General features: G+C 41.5%; 1 protein-coding gene across 2 annotated transcripts in view; it reads right to left on the bottom strand.

Moving 5' to 3' along the window:
- The window catches only part of APBB1IP (amyloid beta precursor protein binding family B member 1 interacting protein), a 108639-nt gene that overhangs the window by 43752 nt on the left and 45464 nt on the right, over nucleotides 1-19423 (bottom strand). For both annotated transcript variants that reach the window (XM_066385537.1, XM_066385536.1), the window contains exons 3-5: nucleotides 4794-4865; nucleotides 2892-2979; nucleotides 521-813 (exon numbers count right to left, since the gene is read on the bottom strand). In XM_066385537.1, coding sequence (XP_066241634.1) covers nucleotides 521-813; nucleotides 2892-2979; nucleotides 4794-4865 — 453 coding nt within the window. The remainder of the gene's footprint in view (nucleotides 1-520; nucleotides 814-2891; nucleotides 2980-4793; nucleotides 4866-19423) is intronic.

Genomic DNA, 19423 nt, shown 5'->3' on the forward strand with positions numbered 1-19423 from the left:
AAAAAAGGTAACTATGGGAGGTGATGGGGGTGTTGACTAACTTTATTGTGGTGATCATTTCACAACATGATGTGTACACTTACAGACTATTATGTCAGTTATAGTTCAATAAAACTGAAAAAATAAGTCTCTATGTGGATCATTAACTTTTAAATAGCTTTTCTACAATAAATTCTACAAATAAATATAATAGAGAGAGAATATGATTTAATATTTGTTCATTCAAAAGGCATTGTAGGAGATTTCAGGGTTACGAGGGTCATATCATGCAGTTCAACAAATGGAGAAGTCAACCCATAATAATTCCCATTATGACCTCCATGTTCTTTCTAGACACTGATGCATCATATATACTTTTGGAGGGCTCTGCCTTTGCAATGAACATCTCAGTACCCTCGTGTCTTAGTATCTCAGGGCTTTCCGAGTACAAATGTATGACTGTAACCCTCACTTGAAAATAGTCAAAGGTGATTGGTCGCAGAGGTCAAGGGTTCTGCCTGCTCTGGACCCAGGCACTTACCCGAGAGAGAGGTTCGGGAGGCGGTGGCGGCAGAGGAAGGTCTAACATGGGGTCTGTTTGTGGAAGTGGTAAATCCTCATCATATTGGCTCAAATTAGTTGCAGCGACATTTGTTCCATGACCCAGAGAGGCTGCGCCACTGAAATCTGATGCTTCCAGAGGTGCTGAATGATGCTGATTCTGAGAAGACTCTTTCTGTGCCTGGATTGTCCTCTGTTCAGCCTCACTTATATCTGCTACCAGATCTGCCATGAGCGCATCTAAATCTTGGTCTTCCAGTGCATTTAAGGATTCTGATAGGGAAAATCACGTTAATAATTAGAACAAAGATTTGTGCTTGGAAAAACTGATAGACGGTCATTTTAAGAGTAACATTTGACCGGGTGCAGTAGACTGAGAATTGGCCCAGGATGCTGAGGGCCCTGGTTGGAAACCCTGAGGTTGCCAGCTAGAGCATAGGCTCCTCAACTTGAACGCAGAGTTGGGATCATCTACATAATCCCAAGGTCTCTGGTTAGAACCCAAAGGTTACTGGCTAGAGCACAAAGGTTGCTGACTTGAGCCCAAAGGTTGTTGGCTTGAGCAAGGGGTCACTGGCTCAGCATGAGACACCCTCCCCACCTCAAGGCACATATAAGAAGTAATCAATAAATAACTCAAATGAAGCAACTACAAGTTGATGCTTCTCATCTCTCTCCTCCCCCCTTCCTGTCTCACTCTCTCTCTAAAAAATAATAATAATTAAAATAAAGAGTAATATTTGAGTACTGGTTGTCAGGGGTTGAGGGTAGAGGTGAGGGGTGAGGAGAAAGGGAGAGGCTGTTAAAAGGGTACAACTTTCAGTTATAGGATGAATAAGGTCTGAGGATCAAATGGTGACCACAGCTGATAACACTGTACTATATAACTGAAATTTGCAGGGAGAGTAAAATGTTCTTCTAAAAAAACAGAAAAGGATACATATGTGAATGTAAAGGGACAAATCTCCATTGCTCATATGTGAATGTAAAGGGACAAATCTCCATTGCTCAAAAACAGAAAAGGATACATATGTGAATGTAAAGGGACAAATCTCCATTGCATTATATGCTATCTATTAATGTTATAATTTTAGAAAATTGTATTGCTCTTCTGAAACTTCATGACTGTTACCCATGCAAAAGTGATTCAGTTTACCTTCTTTCAGTCAATGTTATGATGGAAATGACAGACAGGAATAATAAATTTATATAGAAAATAGTAAAAAAGAGAATGGTAAAAAAAGAAAATTGGAAGAGCTATATTATAATTTATTAAAATACAAGCATTAGCATTTATCAAAAAATAACTGAAAATATCAGAAAGAAACCCAGTGAATGTCAAAAATAAAACTTGGAACTCTGACTTTATGTAACTGGATTTCTCTATTATTTTGCTTTTCATTATTTTGGTAGGTGCTGCCAGTCTTTAGAAAGTCTTTTAAGACTTGGAATAAATTCTCATTCTCTTGGAGGCAATTACTTCAAGATTCATTGTAATTTGAATAGTACATGCACTAAAGATTGTCTCTGCACTAAGTAAGAACAAAGATTTTTGTTAATAACATAACATGAGGATTTCAGGGAGAATTAAAACTGTCAAACAGAGAAAATATATCATATTATATATCAAATATAGAAATAAAAAAATATATTTGGAAGCATCCATTTCTATATTATCAATCATTATGAAACAAATAGTTCAACATTTTTTTTTTGACAGAGAGAGAGAGAGAGTCAGAGAGAGGGACACATAGGGACAGACAGGAATGGAGAGAGATGAGAAGCATCAAGTTTTCATTGTGGCTCCTTAGTTGTTCATTGATTGCTTTCTCATATGTGCCTTGACGGCAGGAGGCTACAGCAGAGTGAGTGACCCCTTGCTCAAGCCAGTGACCTTGGTCTTCAAGCCAGTGACCTTGGGCTTCAAACCTGGGTCCTCTATGTCCTAGTCTGATGCCCTATCCACTGCACTACCATCTGGTCAGGCTCAACATTATCCTTGAAGAAACATTTGCTTATTAGTATTTTCTTATACTACTGTACCTTATTACTCTAAAGGCTTAGAAATAAGAAATTCCCTTTACTCTTTTGAAAAAAATAAGATAGTTTTGAGACTGTATGCAAATGCAGGATAGCATTCTCATTCATTACAGGCAAAACTGTCTTCTTACCTTCTCAATTCAATGCATCAATGCAGACACACAAAAAATGCAATCTGAAATCCACAACTGTAAAAATTAGACTTATCATGATGTCCAGGTTCCTTAAATTTTGTTTTCAAATTGTAGTTTCACACAGATTTTAGTCCTTATGATTTCAAATTACTTAAGGAAAAAAATTACTTTGCTTACCATTTAAATCCTTAAAACCCACACTGTAGTTGAATTCAGCTCTGGGAGGTTTAGGGTCTGAAGGAGGAAGAGTGTCCACTCCTAAACTCTGTGGAAACAGATTCCCGCCCCTATGTCAATCATGATACTAACATTTTTGCAGCATATTTAATCATTAGGTCAAAAGTCATTTATTGTTTACACATTTTCTCTCTAAATATGTTCTTTAAAAATAGAGTACCTATTTGAAAATGTTACGTGATTTTTTTCTCCCCCTACATAAGATTACAACTTAAAAATCATTAGAAAGTAGATCTTGAAACAAAACAGGTCATCTGGGAATGATGATAGTTACTCTTTATAAACAACAGAAAAATTTTCCTGTAATGATTCATTTGTGACATATATACCATACAGCATTCTCAAAAAACATACACTACTCTTGGCCCTGGCCAGTTGGCTCAGCAGTGTGGAAGTCTCGGGTTCGATTCCCGGTCAGAGCACACAGGAGAAATGTCCATCTGCTTCTCCACCCCTCTTCCGCTCCTTCCTCTCTGTCTCTCTCTTCCTCTCCTGCAGCCAAGGCTCCATTGGAGCAAAGTTGGCCCCGGGCACTGAGGATGGCTCCATGGCCTCTGCCACAGAAAATAGAATGGCTCTGACCACAGCAGAGCAATGTCCCAGATGGGCAGAGCATCGCTCCCTGGTGGGTGTGCCGGGTGGATTCCGGTCGGGTGCTTGTGGGAGTCTGTCTGTCTGCCTCCCTGCTTCTAACTTTCGAAAAATAAAAGAAAGAAAGAAAGAAAAAAGAAACCTCCATACATTACTCTTCATATACTATGTAGAGAAATTTAAGATCCCCACCTTATTTAGGAATATTGGGTTATTTTTACTTCACTGTTTCATGCAGGGAGTGATGGGCTAACCATGCTCTGAATCTGTGAGAACATATAAGAGACACTAGCTCATGGGACTCTGTATTCTGGGCCAGTGGTTCTCGGGTCAGCAGCCTCTGGGCTCCAGTCTGCCTGACAGTGGCCAACCTCTCAGTTAGTCTGGGCTTTCTTAGGCCCTGGAGCCAACGGCTAAGTGGCTTTCATGCTACTTAGAGGGGATGAAGTTCTTACAGTGTAAGGAGGCACAGCAACTCCCTTTATTAATCTTTTAAAATGTAGCATTTCCTCAAAAATTTGTCAAGAATATTTACTAAAGATTGTGTAATTTTCTTAGCTAGTCATTCTATAAAGGTAAGTGCAGGGCAAATTCTTCGTGGGAGGGATTCATATGGAGAAATTCCTTGACTGGCTAAATGTTTGGCCATGATGAGCAGGAACTGCTGCCACAGAACGCATCTGTGACCAATGTACTCAATCAACTGAACTCAGCTGCATTCAGGAAAAAGCTTTATTTTTTCCCCAACACTGTCACAGTTATATCAGCAATATAAAATACCGTCAACCTGCAGTATTTTAAAAAAGATACTCTTGGCTCTGGCTGGTTGGCTCAGTGGTAGAGTGTTGGTCTGGTGTGTGGATGTCCTGGGTCCGATTCTTAAGGCACACAGGGTATGCAACCATCTGATTCTCCACCTCTCCCTCTCCCCCTTCTCTCTCTCTTCCTCTCCTGCAGCCATGGTTCGATTGGTTTGAGTGAATTGGCCCTAGGCACTGAGAACTGCTCCAATGAGCCTCTGCCTCAGGTGCTAAAAATAGTTGCGAGCATGGCCCTGGGTGGGCAGAACACTGGGCCCAGATGGGGCTTGCCGGGTGGGTCCCGGTTAAGGCACATGTGGGAATCTGTCTATCTCACCTCTTCTCAATTGGAAAAAGAAGAAGAAGAAAAAAGATACTCTCTTTTAATAATAAAATCAAATTCTGAAATCCTATTTTTTTCTAATTTAAAAGTTAAAAAAGGGTGGTTTACCTGAGTCAAAAGGTCCATCTCTCCCAGCAAATTGCTGAACATTTGGTCGATGTCATCATTTGACTCACCCATCTGAAACAGAAAGAAACCCAGAGATATGTAATCTAATTAAAAGCCTGATCTCTGGATAATTGTCCCATGTATTTTTTTTCCTCCCAGGTGCCCTGTCCATGGATTAATCAAGAAGAGAAGGGCATATGGACAGGAAGGTTCATTTCAGTCTGAATTCCATGACTGATTCTGTTCCAATTTGTTCGGTCCAAGATTGAACCATACCTTGGGAAACTGCCTCAAAGCAACAATCAGACTTTGTTTCTCCAGACTTAACCTAGTCTCTTGGGGCTAAGCAGACAAGGTGGACATTGTTTAGGAATTCACCTCACCACAGGACACCCTTATTAGAAGAGGAGACAGACTCATGCCACAAGTGGTTATGAAAGAGAAAGATGTGAAATTTCACCTCCATTTGTAAATTTACACAGAAATGTGCCAGGAGTGGGTAAGCACCTTTACCAAGTGACTCCCTCCTTTACAGAAGGCTGTCTGAAATACCAGCTTTTGGAACATTTATCTGCAAGTATTGGGATGATAAACACTGAGAACTAAAACGGTCATACAATCAAGTGATAAGAGACAGAAATAAATCACACTGTATCTTGCATCGGAACATTACTTTGCCTAAGACAAATGAAGCAATGGCCCACTAGAGGAAAAGTGTTTCCACACGATGGGGCGGGAACACCCTGTGGGTTGAAACTGCAGTGGCAGCTCGGCATGAGCAGAGCAGAACGATGGGCCAGGTGCAGAGGGTCTCCAGGGCCAAGAGCCCCAGCTGCCCAGCAACTGGCCAAACTACAAGCCCTTGCATGACCACTCCCTTAAGCGCTAACTCCCCCACCCCCACTCCCACCCCCACCCCAGACAACATCTATGCCTCAGCTGAGTTTCAGATCCAGGACCAGAGAAGCTGCAAATCAGGCAGGGCGCAGCAATGGCTGACTGACAGCTGATGGCTGACGTCAGGACCAGCTGCAATGACTAATGATCCCATGGTGCCCACCAATCAGTGGAGACCACGACCCTGCAACAATACATCCAGAAAGCTGATGAATATTCTATTGACTTTCTGAATACACTTTCTCTTATAATTTGAGCCTTGGCTCTTCTCTTAGCCAGAACTCAAGAACTGAGGGTAACAACTGGTGCCATTTTTCCGCTGCTAACAAAACTAGCTGCCCTCCTTTGAGCATTTTTGGTAAGTCTGGATTAGGAAATTAGGAGACATGATTACTAGGCCTCCTTCAGCTACTAATTAGTAGTATGCTGTTTGGCAAAGGAAATGAACTACCTCACCTGTAACATGAAGAGTTTGCTGGAGATAATTTCTCAGGTTCCTAAATGCTCTAAAACAGGGGTCCCCAAACTTTTTAGACAGGGGGCCAGTTCACTGTCCCTCAGACCATTGGAGGGCCAGACTATAAAAAAAACTATGAACAAATCCCTATGCACATTGCACATATCTTATTTTAAAGTAAAAAAACAAAAAGAGAACAAATACAATATTTAAAATAAAGAACAAGTAAATTTAAATCAACAAACTGACCAGTATTTCAATGGGAACTATGCTCCTCTCACTGACCACCAATGAAAGAGGTGCCCCTTCCAGAAGTGCAGCGGGGGGCCGGGTAAATGGCCTCAGGGGGCCGCATGTGGCCCGTGGGCCGTAGTTTGGGGACCCCTGCTCTAAAACATTAAAAGATTAATGCTGATTCCAGTTCAAACTCGGACGTCTGGTGAGAGTAGGGGATCAGCATGGATTATTTAAGCCAAACAAAACTGATGTGTGAGTAAGGGTGGGTTTATATTTTAATCATTTTGTGTGTTAACGTAAATGGATATAAAATAGAAAAAATAATATCATGATTTTCATATACCCAATGTCTAATTTTATCACAATTATCAACTCACGACTAATCTTTTAAATTTAAATATTGTCTCTATATCTTCTCCCAATAATTATTTTGAAGCAAATATTATTTTTGCAGAAACATTTCCATATGTAGCTCTAAAAGATTTTTTAAAAGCCGTAAATCATCCTGTTATCACCTCTGTGATGATTGCTAGATAGTTGTCCAGAGCGCCCTGTCTGCCTCCAGTGGAGGAGGTACCTTGTGGGAGCCTGGGCAGCCACCAAACTGGGCCGGCCCGGCATGGGCCGGGAAGAGCAGGGAAGGCCAGGAAGGGGGCTTCAGTTAAAACGAGAGAGGACCGTGATGCCAGGGGACAAGCATGTTCCTTAGGAGCAGTCACCTCTGAGAGTCAGGTGTGCACACACACAGGACAGGGAGGAATCCAAGGAGTCACTGAGTGCACGCTCAGGGCCGTCTCACACAAGTGGACAGGTGAGCACTCAGGCAGGGATGTGACAGGCAAGGCGGACACTGGGGGTGTGAGTCTGTGTGTGAAGGTCCAGGAGGTCAGGGAGGGCTCAGACAGTGCCAGCAAAGAGACATGGAAGATGTTCACGCAATTTTATGTAGGTCGTTGGGCTTAGGGTAATCGCCAGAGAGCTGCAGGTGGGGGGGGGGGGAGTCAAAGCTGGGTCCGTTCACCTGCTGTTTTATCCCCTCCCACTTGCTTACAAAGTTCCTGAATTGTGGCCCCCCTCTTCAAATTATCTCCAAAAGGGAGGAAAGGAAGTAATTCAGACAACAAAGTCCCCATGGTTTCACAACTGTCCCTTCAAAAATTAATCTGGTATTCAAAATCGTATCACGGATGACTCATTCATTATTTTAATAAGAAGAAATTAACAGAATAAACAATAAAATTTCAGAACTGCCCATTTATTTTCATTACAATGTTATGTAGCACAACAATGTGACAAAATAGAGGAATCCTTCAGATGAATTATTATTAACAGGAAAGGTGGACAGAGTTAACATATTTCAAATTTTTCACGAGAGAAAAGTAATCTATTCAAAGTGGAAAAAAACAGAGTTGTGTTCTGACCTCAAAACTGCCAGCCAGCATTACAACAAACTCAGAGGAACCAAAGATAATGCTATTAAGAATTCTGCTGTTGATGTTTTCTGTTAAATCATTAAATTGGGAAAAGCACTAAAATGATGAAGAATAAAATCTTGAAAGGAAACATGGCGTCCATGAATCAGAAAACCGCACTGAGCCTAAAGCCCTAGTCTCTCAGCCGGTACATACCACTGACACAGCGGGGTCAAGGACACGCCGGGGTGAGTCACACACCCGAGATGGAAATAACTCAAAGCAGCACATTCTCACGACTCCAGCTGAAACTCTTCCTATGTTCATTTGGTAAAAATCCCCCCCCCCCCCGCCCTTTTATTCCTTTCTCCCAGGATCTTGGTAGGAAATGAATAAAAGCAGTCAACATCAAAAATGCGCTATAAATCTAGTCATAAGTAAATCTGCTACTGAATGAGCCAGAGGTTAAAAATGTTGCATCTTTGGTGGAAGTACCAAGACATTCATTTGAGTTAAGGGCTATTAAAATAAATTCAACATGTGTCAGAAAATAGGGATGTGTCTATTTGTATGTGAGGTATTTTCCAAATCTCATAATCAAGATGTGTGTGTGTGTGTGTGTGTGTGTGTGTGTGTGTGTGAGAGAGAGAGAGAGAGAGAGAGAGAGAGAGAGAGAGAGAGGGAGAGAGAGGGAGAGAGAGGGAAGCCACCCAGCCCGAGAGCTGGAAGTGTTACTGGGGTTCACAGCAGGGTGGAGCAGACTTAGTGAAGTAATGGATTGCAAAACAAGCAATGTGCACATCCTGTTGGGTGCAATTAACATCTTTTTGTGAGTATGTCATTTCTGAGTTCCTTCTGTGTCCTGGGAAGGACAATAAACTGTTGAGTAAAAAAAAAAAACTAGAACAGTACTTTATCAGATTTTGTCAGATTTTTTTTTTTTTGATAGGAGAGAGGCTGAAATCCTGCCTTAGACTGAATTTCCAAGGGAATTTCCCCCAATGTTCAATGTTTCCCTAAGGCTCAAATATCTAAGCCTCAGTTTTCATCCTTAAATAGTTTCTCTTCTCCACATAGTATATCAATTTCATAGGTATATGCTTCATATATACATATTTTAAAAAGTCTATCCACACCACAAAATGATAACCATAACCATGTGAGGTGATGAGAGTGAGAGCTGAACCTCTTGTGGTGATCATTTCACAATATATACATGTATCACATCATTATACGGGACACTGGAAACTTATACAGTGTTATATTACAATTATATCTTAAGAAAGCAGGAAAAAATCTATCCTACGTACTCTGATATACGTGTGCAAGAGGACATATATTGTATTTATATCTACAGTAAAGTTAACCTCATATATTTAATTCAGTAAATGCAGGAGTCATTGCTATTGGGTTAGAATTTCAGACATGATTTTAAACCTTGATCAGGTCCCTTCCACGCTCTTATTTTATCTGTCAGGGTGGCTTTGCCCAAAATGAGCCCATTCAATATGTAACAGGCATTTTCATCTCCCTCTGGTGCCCTCTCCTCCCACACACCCTTATTTGGCAATGTTCATTATTCACTTATCCGTTCAGTCTAGAAACCTCATGTAATCCTTGGCTCCTCCCATTTTTCCATCTGCTGGTTTTTCCCGTTGTCTCCTCTCTGTCAAGCCATAGCTTAGACCCCTTCCAGCTCATCCAGCCTCCACCCTCCCAAGTCCCCCATCAGCCTCACCACCATCACTGGGAATTTGAAATACAAATCTGAACATGTGACTCTCCTGTTGAAAACACTTCCATGGCTGATCAAGGTGAAGGGGAGAGAGTTCAAGCCTTAGTATGTCTTTCAAGTCCTTTGTAATTTACCCCAACTTACTCGTCAGGGCCATTCAGGGCCCTTGAATTTAAAAAATTCTCTTTGCCTCTGTGTATACTATTCCCTATAAATAATACACCCCTCTGTCCACTTCTCCTTCATAAAATCCTATTCATCATTCAAAAGCCAGCTCCTGTTTTAATACTCCAAGGGTATTTTCATCAGCAGCATAGAGACTTGCCAGACATTACATCTGGGAACCACATCAGTAAATCCTGGTCCCTACTACAACCGCAATAAGGTATTGAACCTCCCTGGGCTTGTTTCTTTGTCTGTAACATGAGGAGAATAAGATTGTTGTGACATTTAAAGAAAATAGCATATGGCCCTTGGCATAAACAATAACAGCATGTACCATACTGAATCATGCTCTTTCGTTACCATGTTAGAACCTCTTTCCAGACTGCAAGCTGTTGTTAAGTAAGGATCAAATCTGGTTCATCTTTGTGTTAAAAGATGCTTTGCTGAGAGCCTAAGTAACCTCCTAGAGTCCTACACTAATAGGCTAGAGCCCAGGTCCCAGGTTGCATCAAGCTCTGTCATTGTCCCTCTGGCGCCTTAGACAGGGACCATGCTGACTGTACACAGAAGCATCACACTCACTGCATTCTAGGGCTGGACAGTTCTTAGAAGTCGCCAAATTCCATGTTTCCCATGACGATCAGGGCAATTAAACAAAGAGTCTGTTTCTAAGCTGCTGTGGCAGCTCTGGGTTTGCGGGATGTCACGGTCCCAGGAGTGGTTTCCTTTCTGCAGCGCTTTCCACGGGATAAACACTGATGTTGATACAGATATGTTTTGTTGGTAAATACAAAGGTTTCTTTGGAACTTACACCTATTTAGGCTTGAATCAGTTTTCAAACGTGAAATTGTTTAGCAAAATCTAATAGTTACCTGGCTTGAGTGACATAATCAATGGCTTTCCTTCTTAGCTAATTCCATCTAAAATCAGTGAATTTTCAAGTAGTAGTTTATTATTATTATTATTATTTATTTATTTCAGAGACAGAGGGAGAGTCAGAGAGAGGGATAGATAGGGACAGACAGACAGGAACAGAAAGAGCTGAGAAGCATCAATCATCAGTTTTTCGTTGCAACACCTTAATTGTTCATTGATTGCTTTCTCATATGTGCTTGATCGCGGGCCTTCAGCAGACTGAACAACCCCCTGCTCGCGACCTTAGGTCCAAGTTGGTGAGCTTTTTGCTCACACCAGGTGAGCCCTCGCTCAAGCTGGCAACCTCTGGGTCTCGAACCTGGGTCCTTCCGCATCCCAGTCCGACACTTTATCCACTGTGCCACCACCTGGTCAGGCAAGTAGTAGTTTAACCATTATTTAATACATAAAACAAGTTATATCTACCTTAATTATTCCTTTATTCACATCATATATCTAATTAATTTCAACCCCATAAACATAGATTTATACCTCACTTTAGAACACCTTAATTATACAGTAATATATCAGATTATTTGTGTCAGTTTAATATGTAATTTATAATATAGTTATGTTTTTTGGCTATTGACTTAGAATATATGCCTCTGCCTTGTATTGGGTTTCAAAACAGAGAATAAGTTATATGTGCATGTGTGTACTTGCTGATACCACATTTTGGTTTTTCATGTGCTTTTATGTATTTGTTTGTTTGTTTAGTTTTTGACAACTGTACTTTTCAAATTCTCTTCAAGGTGTAGATTTGACTATATAGTTAGGATGTTGTGAAAACCATTATTTATTAATATTTTTAATCTTTTTTACTTTTAAATGGATTTATTGGAGTTAGATTGGTTGATAAAATTATACAGGTTTCAAGTGTACAATTCTCTAATGTATCATCGGTACTTTGTATGGTGTGCTTGCTACTCAAAATCTAGTCTCCTTCAGTCACCATCTATCCCGTTATCCTCTTCTACCTCCCCTCACCTCCCCCTGCCCCTCTGGTCACCATACTGCTGTCTGTGTCTATGAGTTTTTTACTTTTGCTTAATATCTTCACCTATTTCACATACCCTTCAGCCCTCCTTCCCTCTGACAGCTGTCAGGCTGTTCTGTGTAACTATGAGTCTGTTTCTATTTTGTTTATTTGTTATATGTAGTTTCCACATATAAATGAAATCATATGGTATTTATCTTTCTCTGACTGGCATATTTCATTTAGCATAATTTCCTTGAGGTCCATCCATGCTGTCACAAAAGGTAAGGTTTCCTTTTTTTTTCTTTTTTATTTTCTTTTTATATTTTTCTGAAGTGAGAAGCGGGGAGGCAGAGAGATAGACTCCAGCATGCACCTGACTGGGATCCACCTGGAAAGCCCACTAGGGGCCAATGCTCTGCCCATCTGGGGTATTGCTCTGTTGCACCGAAGCCATTTTTAACGCCCGGGTCAACTTTGCGCCAGCGGAGACTTGGCTGTGGGAGGGGAAGAGAGAGAGAGAGAGAGGAAGGAGATAGGGAGGGGTGGAGAAGCAGATGGACGCTTCTTTTGTGTGCCCTGGCTGGGAATTGAACCCAGGACTTCCACACACCGGGCCGATGCTCTCCCACTGAGCCAGCCAACCAGGGCCTTCCTTTTCTTTTGAACAGCCGAGTGGTACTCCATTGTGTAAATGTACCACAGCTTTCTTTTTTTTTCCCCCCCACAGTTTTCTTATCTACTCATCTACTGATGAACACTGGGGTTGTTTCCAAATCTTGGCTATTGTAAATAAATCTTCAATGGAAATAGGGGTGCATATATTCTTCTGAATCAGTGTTTCAGGTTTCTTTGTATATATATATTCTCAGAAATGAAACTGCTGGGTTTCATTTCAGAAGGCAAGTTCTATTTTTAATTTTTTGAGGTAACTCCATACTGTTTTCCACAGTGGCTGCACCAGTCTGCATTCAGGACACTTGTTTGTTGATTTATTGATAATAGCTGTTCTGACAGTTGTGAAGTGGTATCTCATTGTGGTTTTAATTTGCATTTCTCTGATGATTAGTTATGTTGAGCATCTTTTCATAAGTCTATTGGCCATCTGAGTATCCTCTTTGAAGAAGTGTCTATTCAGGTCCATTTTTTAATTGGATTGTTCATCTTCCTGGCGTTGAGATTTATTAAGTTCTTTATAAATTTTGGATATTAAGCCCTTATCAGATGTGTCATTGGCGAATATGTTCTCCTATTCAGTGGGCTGTCCTTTCATTTTGTTGATGGTTTCCGTTGCTCTGCAAAAGCTTTTCAGTTTGTTGTAGTCCCAACTGTTTATCCTTTTTTCCTTTCCCTTGCCTGAGGAGATATATCAGAAAAAATACTGCTACGAGGAGTATCTGAGATTTTACTGCCTATGTTTTCTTCTAGGTTTTTATGTTTTCAAGTTTTACATTTAAGTCTTTAATCCATTTTGAGTTTATTCTTGTGTTTGGTGTAAGAAGGTAGTTTACATTCATTTTTTTGCATGTATCTGTCCAATTTTCCCCAACACTATTTATTGAATCATGTTTTTATATTTAAATTTGTCAATTTGTAAAAAAATGAACACACATGTGAACATGTTCAAATCTTGCTCTCATATATATGTTATACTTTCTTGCTATGAACTGAATTTTGAGCATAATAGTATGATATTAAGGGTTTAATGCATTTAAAACTAAAATATTTATTCATAAAACATACAAGTTTGTATATTTATAGGTAATAATAAAATTATAAGAATTTTTCATAATACAAAAACAATTAAGAAGACTACTCTTTTAGCCCTAGCCAGTTGGCTCAGTGGTAGAACATCTGCTCGGCATGTGGATGTTCTGGTTTCGATTCCTGGTCAGGCACACAGGTACCCATCAGCTTCTCTACCCCTCCCCCTCTTGCTTCTCTCTCTCTCTCTCTCTCTCCTTCTCCTATAACCATGACTCAATTGGAGTGAGTTGGCCCCAGGCACTCCATGGCCTCTGCCTCAGGTGCTAAAAAGAGCTCGGCTGCTGAGCAACAGATAAATACCCCAGATGGGCAGAGCATAGCCCCCTAGTGGGCTTGCTGGGTGGATCCTGGTTGAGGCTCATGCAGGAGTCTGTCTGTGTCTCCCCTCCTCTCACTGAATAAGAAAAAAAAGAAAAAAGGAAGAAAGGAGTCTACTTTTCATACAGATTTTATAGAGTGTGCCTAATAACTTCTGCATAAAATCAAAAGGTTAAATTTTTCTCTTGTGATTGTCAATTCTTGGCTTTACAAAAATGATACATTGAGTGGCAGCCAGCATCAATGCAATAAAGAGCCTCATGTTATTCAATTTTTATAAGGAGTTTATTTGTCAAAAGTCTACTTTATTGTGGTGCCTAATTAGATATAAGAAACTTATAGACGGTGTAATTTGAATGGCTGCAAAACTCACATTTTCAGCTATGCCCTTAGTTATGCATAATACTTACTTGGATTGAGGAACTGATACCAATGAACAGAATAAAAATTTTAGAGTTGTAAGAATTAAAGAAAAAGACAGGATACTTGTTAGTAAAAAAACAACAAAAAACAAGGGATATAAAGGCCCTGGCCGGTTGGCTCAGTGGTAGAGCATCGGCCTGGCGTGCAGGAGTCCTGCGTTCGATTCCCGGCCAGGGCACACAGGAGAAGCACCCATCTGCTTCTCCATCCCTCCCCCTCTCCTTCCTCTCTGTCTCTCTCTTCCCCTCCCGCAGCCAAGGCTCCATTGGAGCAAAGTTGGCCCCGGGCACTGAGGATGGCTCTGTGGCCTCTGCCTTAGGTGCTAGAATGGCTCTGATTGCGGCAGAGCAATGCCCCAGATGGGCAGAGCATTGCCCCCTGGTGGGCGTGCCGGGTGGATCCTGGTCGGGCGCATGCGGGAGTCTGTCTGACTGCCTCCCTGTTTCCAACTTCGGAAAAATACAAAAACAAACAAACAAACAAACAAACAAAACAAGGGATATATAAGAATGACTTTCTGATCAATAAAATGATCAATTAAGTTCAAACATATTAGAACTGATCTTCAAAATTCTAGCAGAACAGTTGTTATGTATCCACCAAAGAGAAAAAAGCTCTCTCTGTTGCTTGTGAACATGGATGTGGTTTGAGAGAGAGAGAATAAACTCTCTCACTCCCTCTTTCTGCCTGAGAATAAAAATAACTAATAACTAGGAGGTGTTCTCACTGTGTGCCAGGCCCTGTCCTTGTGCTATCCATGGACTGCTGGTGAAATCCATCCTCACAACCATCCTAGATAGGGCACTTATTTCCCCTATCTCCCAGAGGAGGACACTAAGACACTCAGAGATTGAGTAACTTGCCTAAAGTTACACAATTTAAGTCAGTCAACAAATGTTTATTAAGCCCAGATACTGTTCTTGCCCTAAACAAACCCTGGAAGTTTTCTCTCTGTGGGTCTTCCACAACTGTACTTCTTCATCAATGTGCCAAGGACTATCTAGCTATGAGACTTTATCTGCATACCATACACCTTTCCATCTGAAAGATTGATTAAATAAAAATGTTTGCATCCTTGCATTGAGACTGTTAATTTATGTTACCCTAAATCCTATTATGTACTTCTTAGTGCAGGTGAACAGTGTTTTCAGTCTATAGCTAGATTGCTAGAGCTAAAATACAGTGTGTTCGTAAAGTCATGGTGCACTTTTAACTGGTCACAGGAAAGCAACAAAAGACGATAGAAATGTGAAATCTGCACCAAATAAAAGGAAAACTCTCCCAGTTCCATACCTATTCAGTGCAGTTTGATGTGGGCTCACGCACAGATTTTTTTAGGGCTTCTTAGGTAGCTATCCCATATAATATCCTCTACAGACTCGTCACTGACTGATGGCCTACCAGAACAGGGTTTCTCCATTAAACTGCCGGTTTTCTTCAACTGCTTATCCCACCGAGTAATGTTATTTCTATGTGGTGGCGCTTTGTTATAAATGCACTGATATTCACGTTGCACTATGGTCACAGATTCAAATTTGGCGAGCCACAGAACACACTGAACTTTCCTCTGTACTGTCCACATCTCGATTGGCATGGCCGTGGGCTGCTCCGCTATATACATGGTGTTACGTCATCATCTGCGCATGCGCACATGCTGCCACATCATCCTACAGAAACTGGGAGGGTTTTCCTTTTATTTGGTGCAGATTTCACATTTCTATTGTCTTTGTTGCTTTCCTGTGACCAGTCAAAAGTGCACCATGACTTTATGGACACACTGTATAACTAAAATGAGGAAAAAAAGGTTGAAAACGCTAAGGTTCTGTCAGTATCAATTTGCTATTTTAATTATTTTTAAATGAAAAAAGTCATGTTTATTAAAAAGAAGTCAAACATCTGTGGGGAGTGACGTCAGAGAAATGGCACCGTGAGGAGTGCTCCTGATACCTCTCCCCAAAATTTCAACAAGTTCTACAACCAGTGACAGAAAAAAAATCTATCCTTGGAGTGTCTGGAAGTCCCACACACTGAACACAAAGGTATGATTGAGCGAAAAATTGACTAAATATATAATCAACCCTGTAGGATATAAGACAGAGAACGGACCACTCCGCCTTCCCCACTAACCTGAGCAAGGGCTGCTTTCACATGGAACTGAGAGAGAGTGGCAGCTGGGGGTGTGGAGGGAACCAGGCTGGGGCACAGACGTCCAAGCCAAGGAAAGAGTGTGCCTGTGGCGACTCAGCCCATGCGAGCTAATGCCTGCACTGACCCCGGCAAAGACTGGCGAGCAGTAGCCTCCATTATCCCCGATTTCCTGGTCAGAGAGCACGGATAGTGTGCGAGAGGTTCCTCTTAGTGCCCCAGGCGTGGGTGCCCATGTTCCCGGACAGAGGGGCAGGTTCAGAGGCCTCTGCATGGGCTGTGACCAGAGTCTTGGGGTGGTCCCTGATCCCCCAACAGTGCGCAGGGAGTGCACAAAAGCGAACTTCCCTACTCCCAAACTTCTCCAGGTGGGTAGGGCACCTCCGCCAGGCTAACAAAGCACATCCCCTGGGAAGAAAAAATACGGAAGCGCTAGGGGGCTGGGCATGCAAGCAGCTTGCAGTCTGTCTCTGGAGCAGATCTGCAGATCCAATTGCTGAAATTAGCTTAACCCACAGTCTGCTCACCTCCCAACTGACTTACGTGGCTCTAATTGACAAGGTCTCTCAGATCAGCGATCTAAGAGATGTGATATTTTTTAGTGCCTCTTGCTCTGCACGTAGTGGCTGGGGCAACTTCCTGTCAGTGGATACAGGGTGAAAAACACATTCCTATGGAGCAAACCTTAGAGAACACTGCAGAAGTTAGACAGGATAGGCTGTAGGCTTTTTTTTATTTTATTTTTATTTTATTTTTTTATTTTTCTGAAGCTGGAAACGGGGAGAGACAGTCAGACAGACTCCCGCATGCACCCGACTGGGATCCACCCGGCATGCCCACCATGGGGCGACGCTCTGCCCACCAGGGGGCGATGCTCTGCCCATCCTGGGCGTCGCCATATTGCGACCAGAGCCACTCTAGCGCCTGGGGCAGAGGCCACAGAGCCATCCCCAGTGCCCGGGCCATCTTTGCTCCAATGGAGCCTTGGCTGCGGGAGGGGAAGAGAGAGACAGAGGGGAAAGTGCGGCGGAGGGGTGGAGAAGCAAATGGGCGCTTCTCCTGTGTGCCCTGGCCGGGAATCGAACCCGGGTCCTCCGCACGCTAGGCCGACGCTCTACCGCTGAGCCAACCGGCCAGGGCAGGCTGTAGGCTTTTTAACAAGGGAGAAGCCTGCAGGAAACAATCCCATGGAACACTAAGGCAAATTTAACTAGATATACCTGGGGAACTGGGCAGAAGTCAACATGCCCCCCTACCTGCTTAAGCTGGTGGCTCAGATTGGCAGAGCTTTCATACTCAGGGCTGTGCATTAAAAAGAGGGGTTTGGCAGCTTTTAAGACCTCCTGTTCTGCAGGCAGCGACTAAGGCATCTTCTTCCCAGCCAAAACAGGTTACAAAGTGCAAAAAGCCAGGGGAGAGTGGTCCCACAGAGTGCTGAGGCATACTGGACACGTCTGGAGGCTCATAGAAAGGCACCTTTGAGAGCAATTGGCTCCCAGCCCTGCCTGATTACGCTGGCGGCTCTAACTGACAGAGCCTTACCCAGAGCCCTGCGTTGAGTGGGAACAGAGTGGGGATCTGCCAGCTCTTTGAGCCTCTTGCTCTCCAGGCAGAGGCAGGGGCAACCTCATAGCTGGATTATCAGGCTGCTAATAATGGAAGGAGAGACGAGGAGAGAGGCTCTGGGAAAATGGACTCTTCCATTGTTGGAGCCTGCAAATGCTAACAAGCCGCAATTACCAACGAGACTGAAGCTGAGTATATGAAATCGTCATAGAGACTCATCAACTGCAAATCTCTACCTAAGCATGCCACAGGGGCAGAGCCTGGGGTACAGAGTCACTGACCAGGAAGAGGGAGAGAAAAGAAAAAGGAAGAAGATAACCTTTCAAAATCAAGAAAAATCCAGACTTTATAACTTCTTCCACTTTTTTTTGTTTCCTCCATCTTCTTGTCTTTATTATTAATTTTTCTTCCACCTGAGTCCTTTTATTCTCTGCTCATCTTATTCTTTTCTCTTCATCTTGAACTATATTACCCATAAGTGTTACATTTCCCATTTTTTTTCTTTTCTTCTTTCTCTCTATGAGGGTTACACTCCAAAACCCTTAACTCTCTTTTCTTTTTTCTCTTCTTTTCCTTTTTCCCTTTTTCTCTTTTTTCTCCCTCTCTTAGTTTCTTCTTTTCTCCTTTACTTTTCCTCTCATTCAATTCTCATGAACAAATTATTTTATTTGGGACTCAAATTTTTTCTTTGCGGCATTTTGGGTGCTTTTTACTTCACTTTTTAACTCATTAGCATTCCCTTCAACCCCAGCTCTCCATTCTATCTAGTTTTTGTTCAATTTAATACAATAGTATTTTTTTCTTTTTCTTGTTTCCCTCTTATCCCTTTCATTATATCTCTCAGTTGACCATCATTTACAAGCAAATCATATTATTCTTGATCCAAATTTTTTTCTTTTTTGCATTTTGTGAGACCCTACCTTCTTTTTTGCCCCTTTATCACTTCTCCCCAACTCAGGCCCTCTGTTATAGATAGTTTTAGCTCCATTTAGCACAATATAATTCACAGTTTTTCATGGTATTTTCTCAAAGAGGTAGAGGAAAAAGGAAAAAAGAAATAAATTTTACTATATGTATTTTTTTACTTTTTATACTTTATTAATTCTCATTAGTGTTATTAACCATACCACCCTCATATGCCATTAAGGAAAAGAAAATTGAATATCATGGATACAAAAGACAATGTTATAGCACAGATAGATGAGGAAAAAAATCTATGGAAAAATATTTAATAGATTGGAAACCTTGGAGTTAAATGACAGAGAATTTAAAATAGAAATCCTAAAAATACTCAGAGATATACAAGAAAACACAGAAAGACAATTTAGGTAGCTCAAAAAACAACTCAACAAACACAAAGAATATATTACCAAGGAAGCTGAAATTATGAAAACAAATAAAAAACAGAAGAAAAACTCAATTCATGAACTGAAAAATGAGGTAACAAACTTAGCTAATAGAACAGGCCAGATAAAGATAGGATTAGTGACATAGAAGACAAGCAACTTGAGGCACAACAGAGAGAAGAAGAGAGAGACTAAAAAATTAAAAAAAATGAGAAAGCCCTACAGGAATTGTCTGACTCCATCAAAAAGATTAACATAAGAATAATAGGT

This window comes from Saccopteryx leptura, chromosome 5 (assembly GCF_036850995.1).
Source record: "Saccopteryx leptura isolate mSacLep1 chromosome 5, mSacLep1_pri_phased_curated, whole genome shotgun sequence".
NCBI lineage: Eukaryota > Metazoa > Chordata > Mammalia > Chiroptera > Emballonuridae > Saccopteryx > Saccopteryx leptura.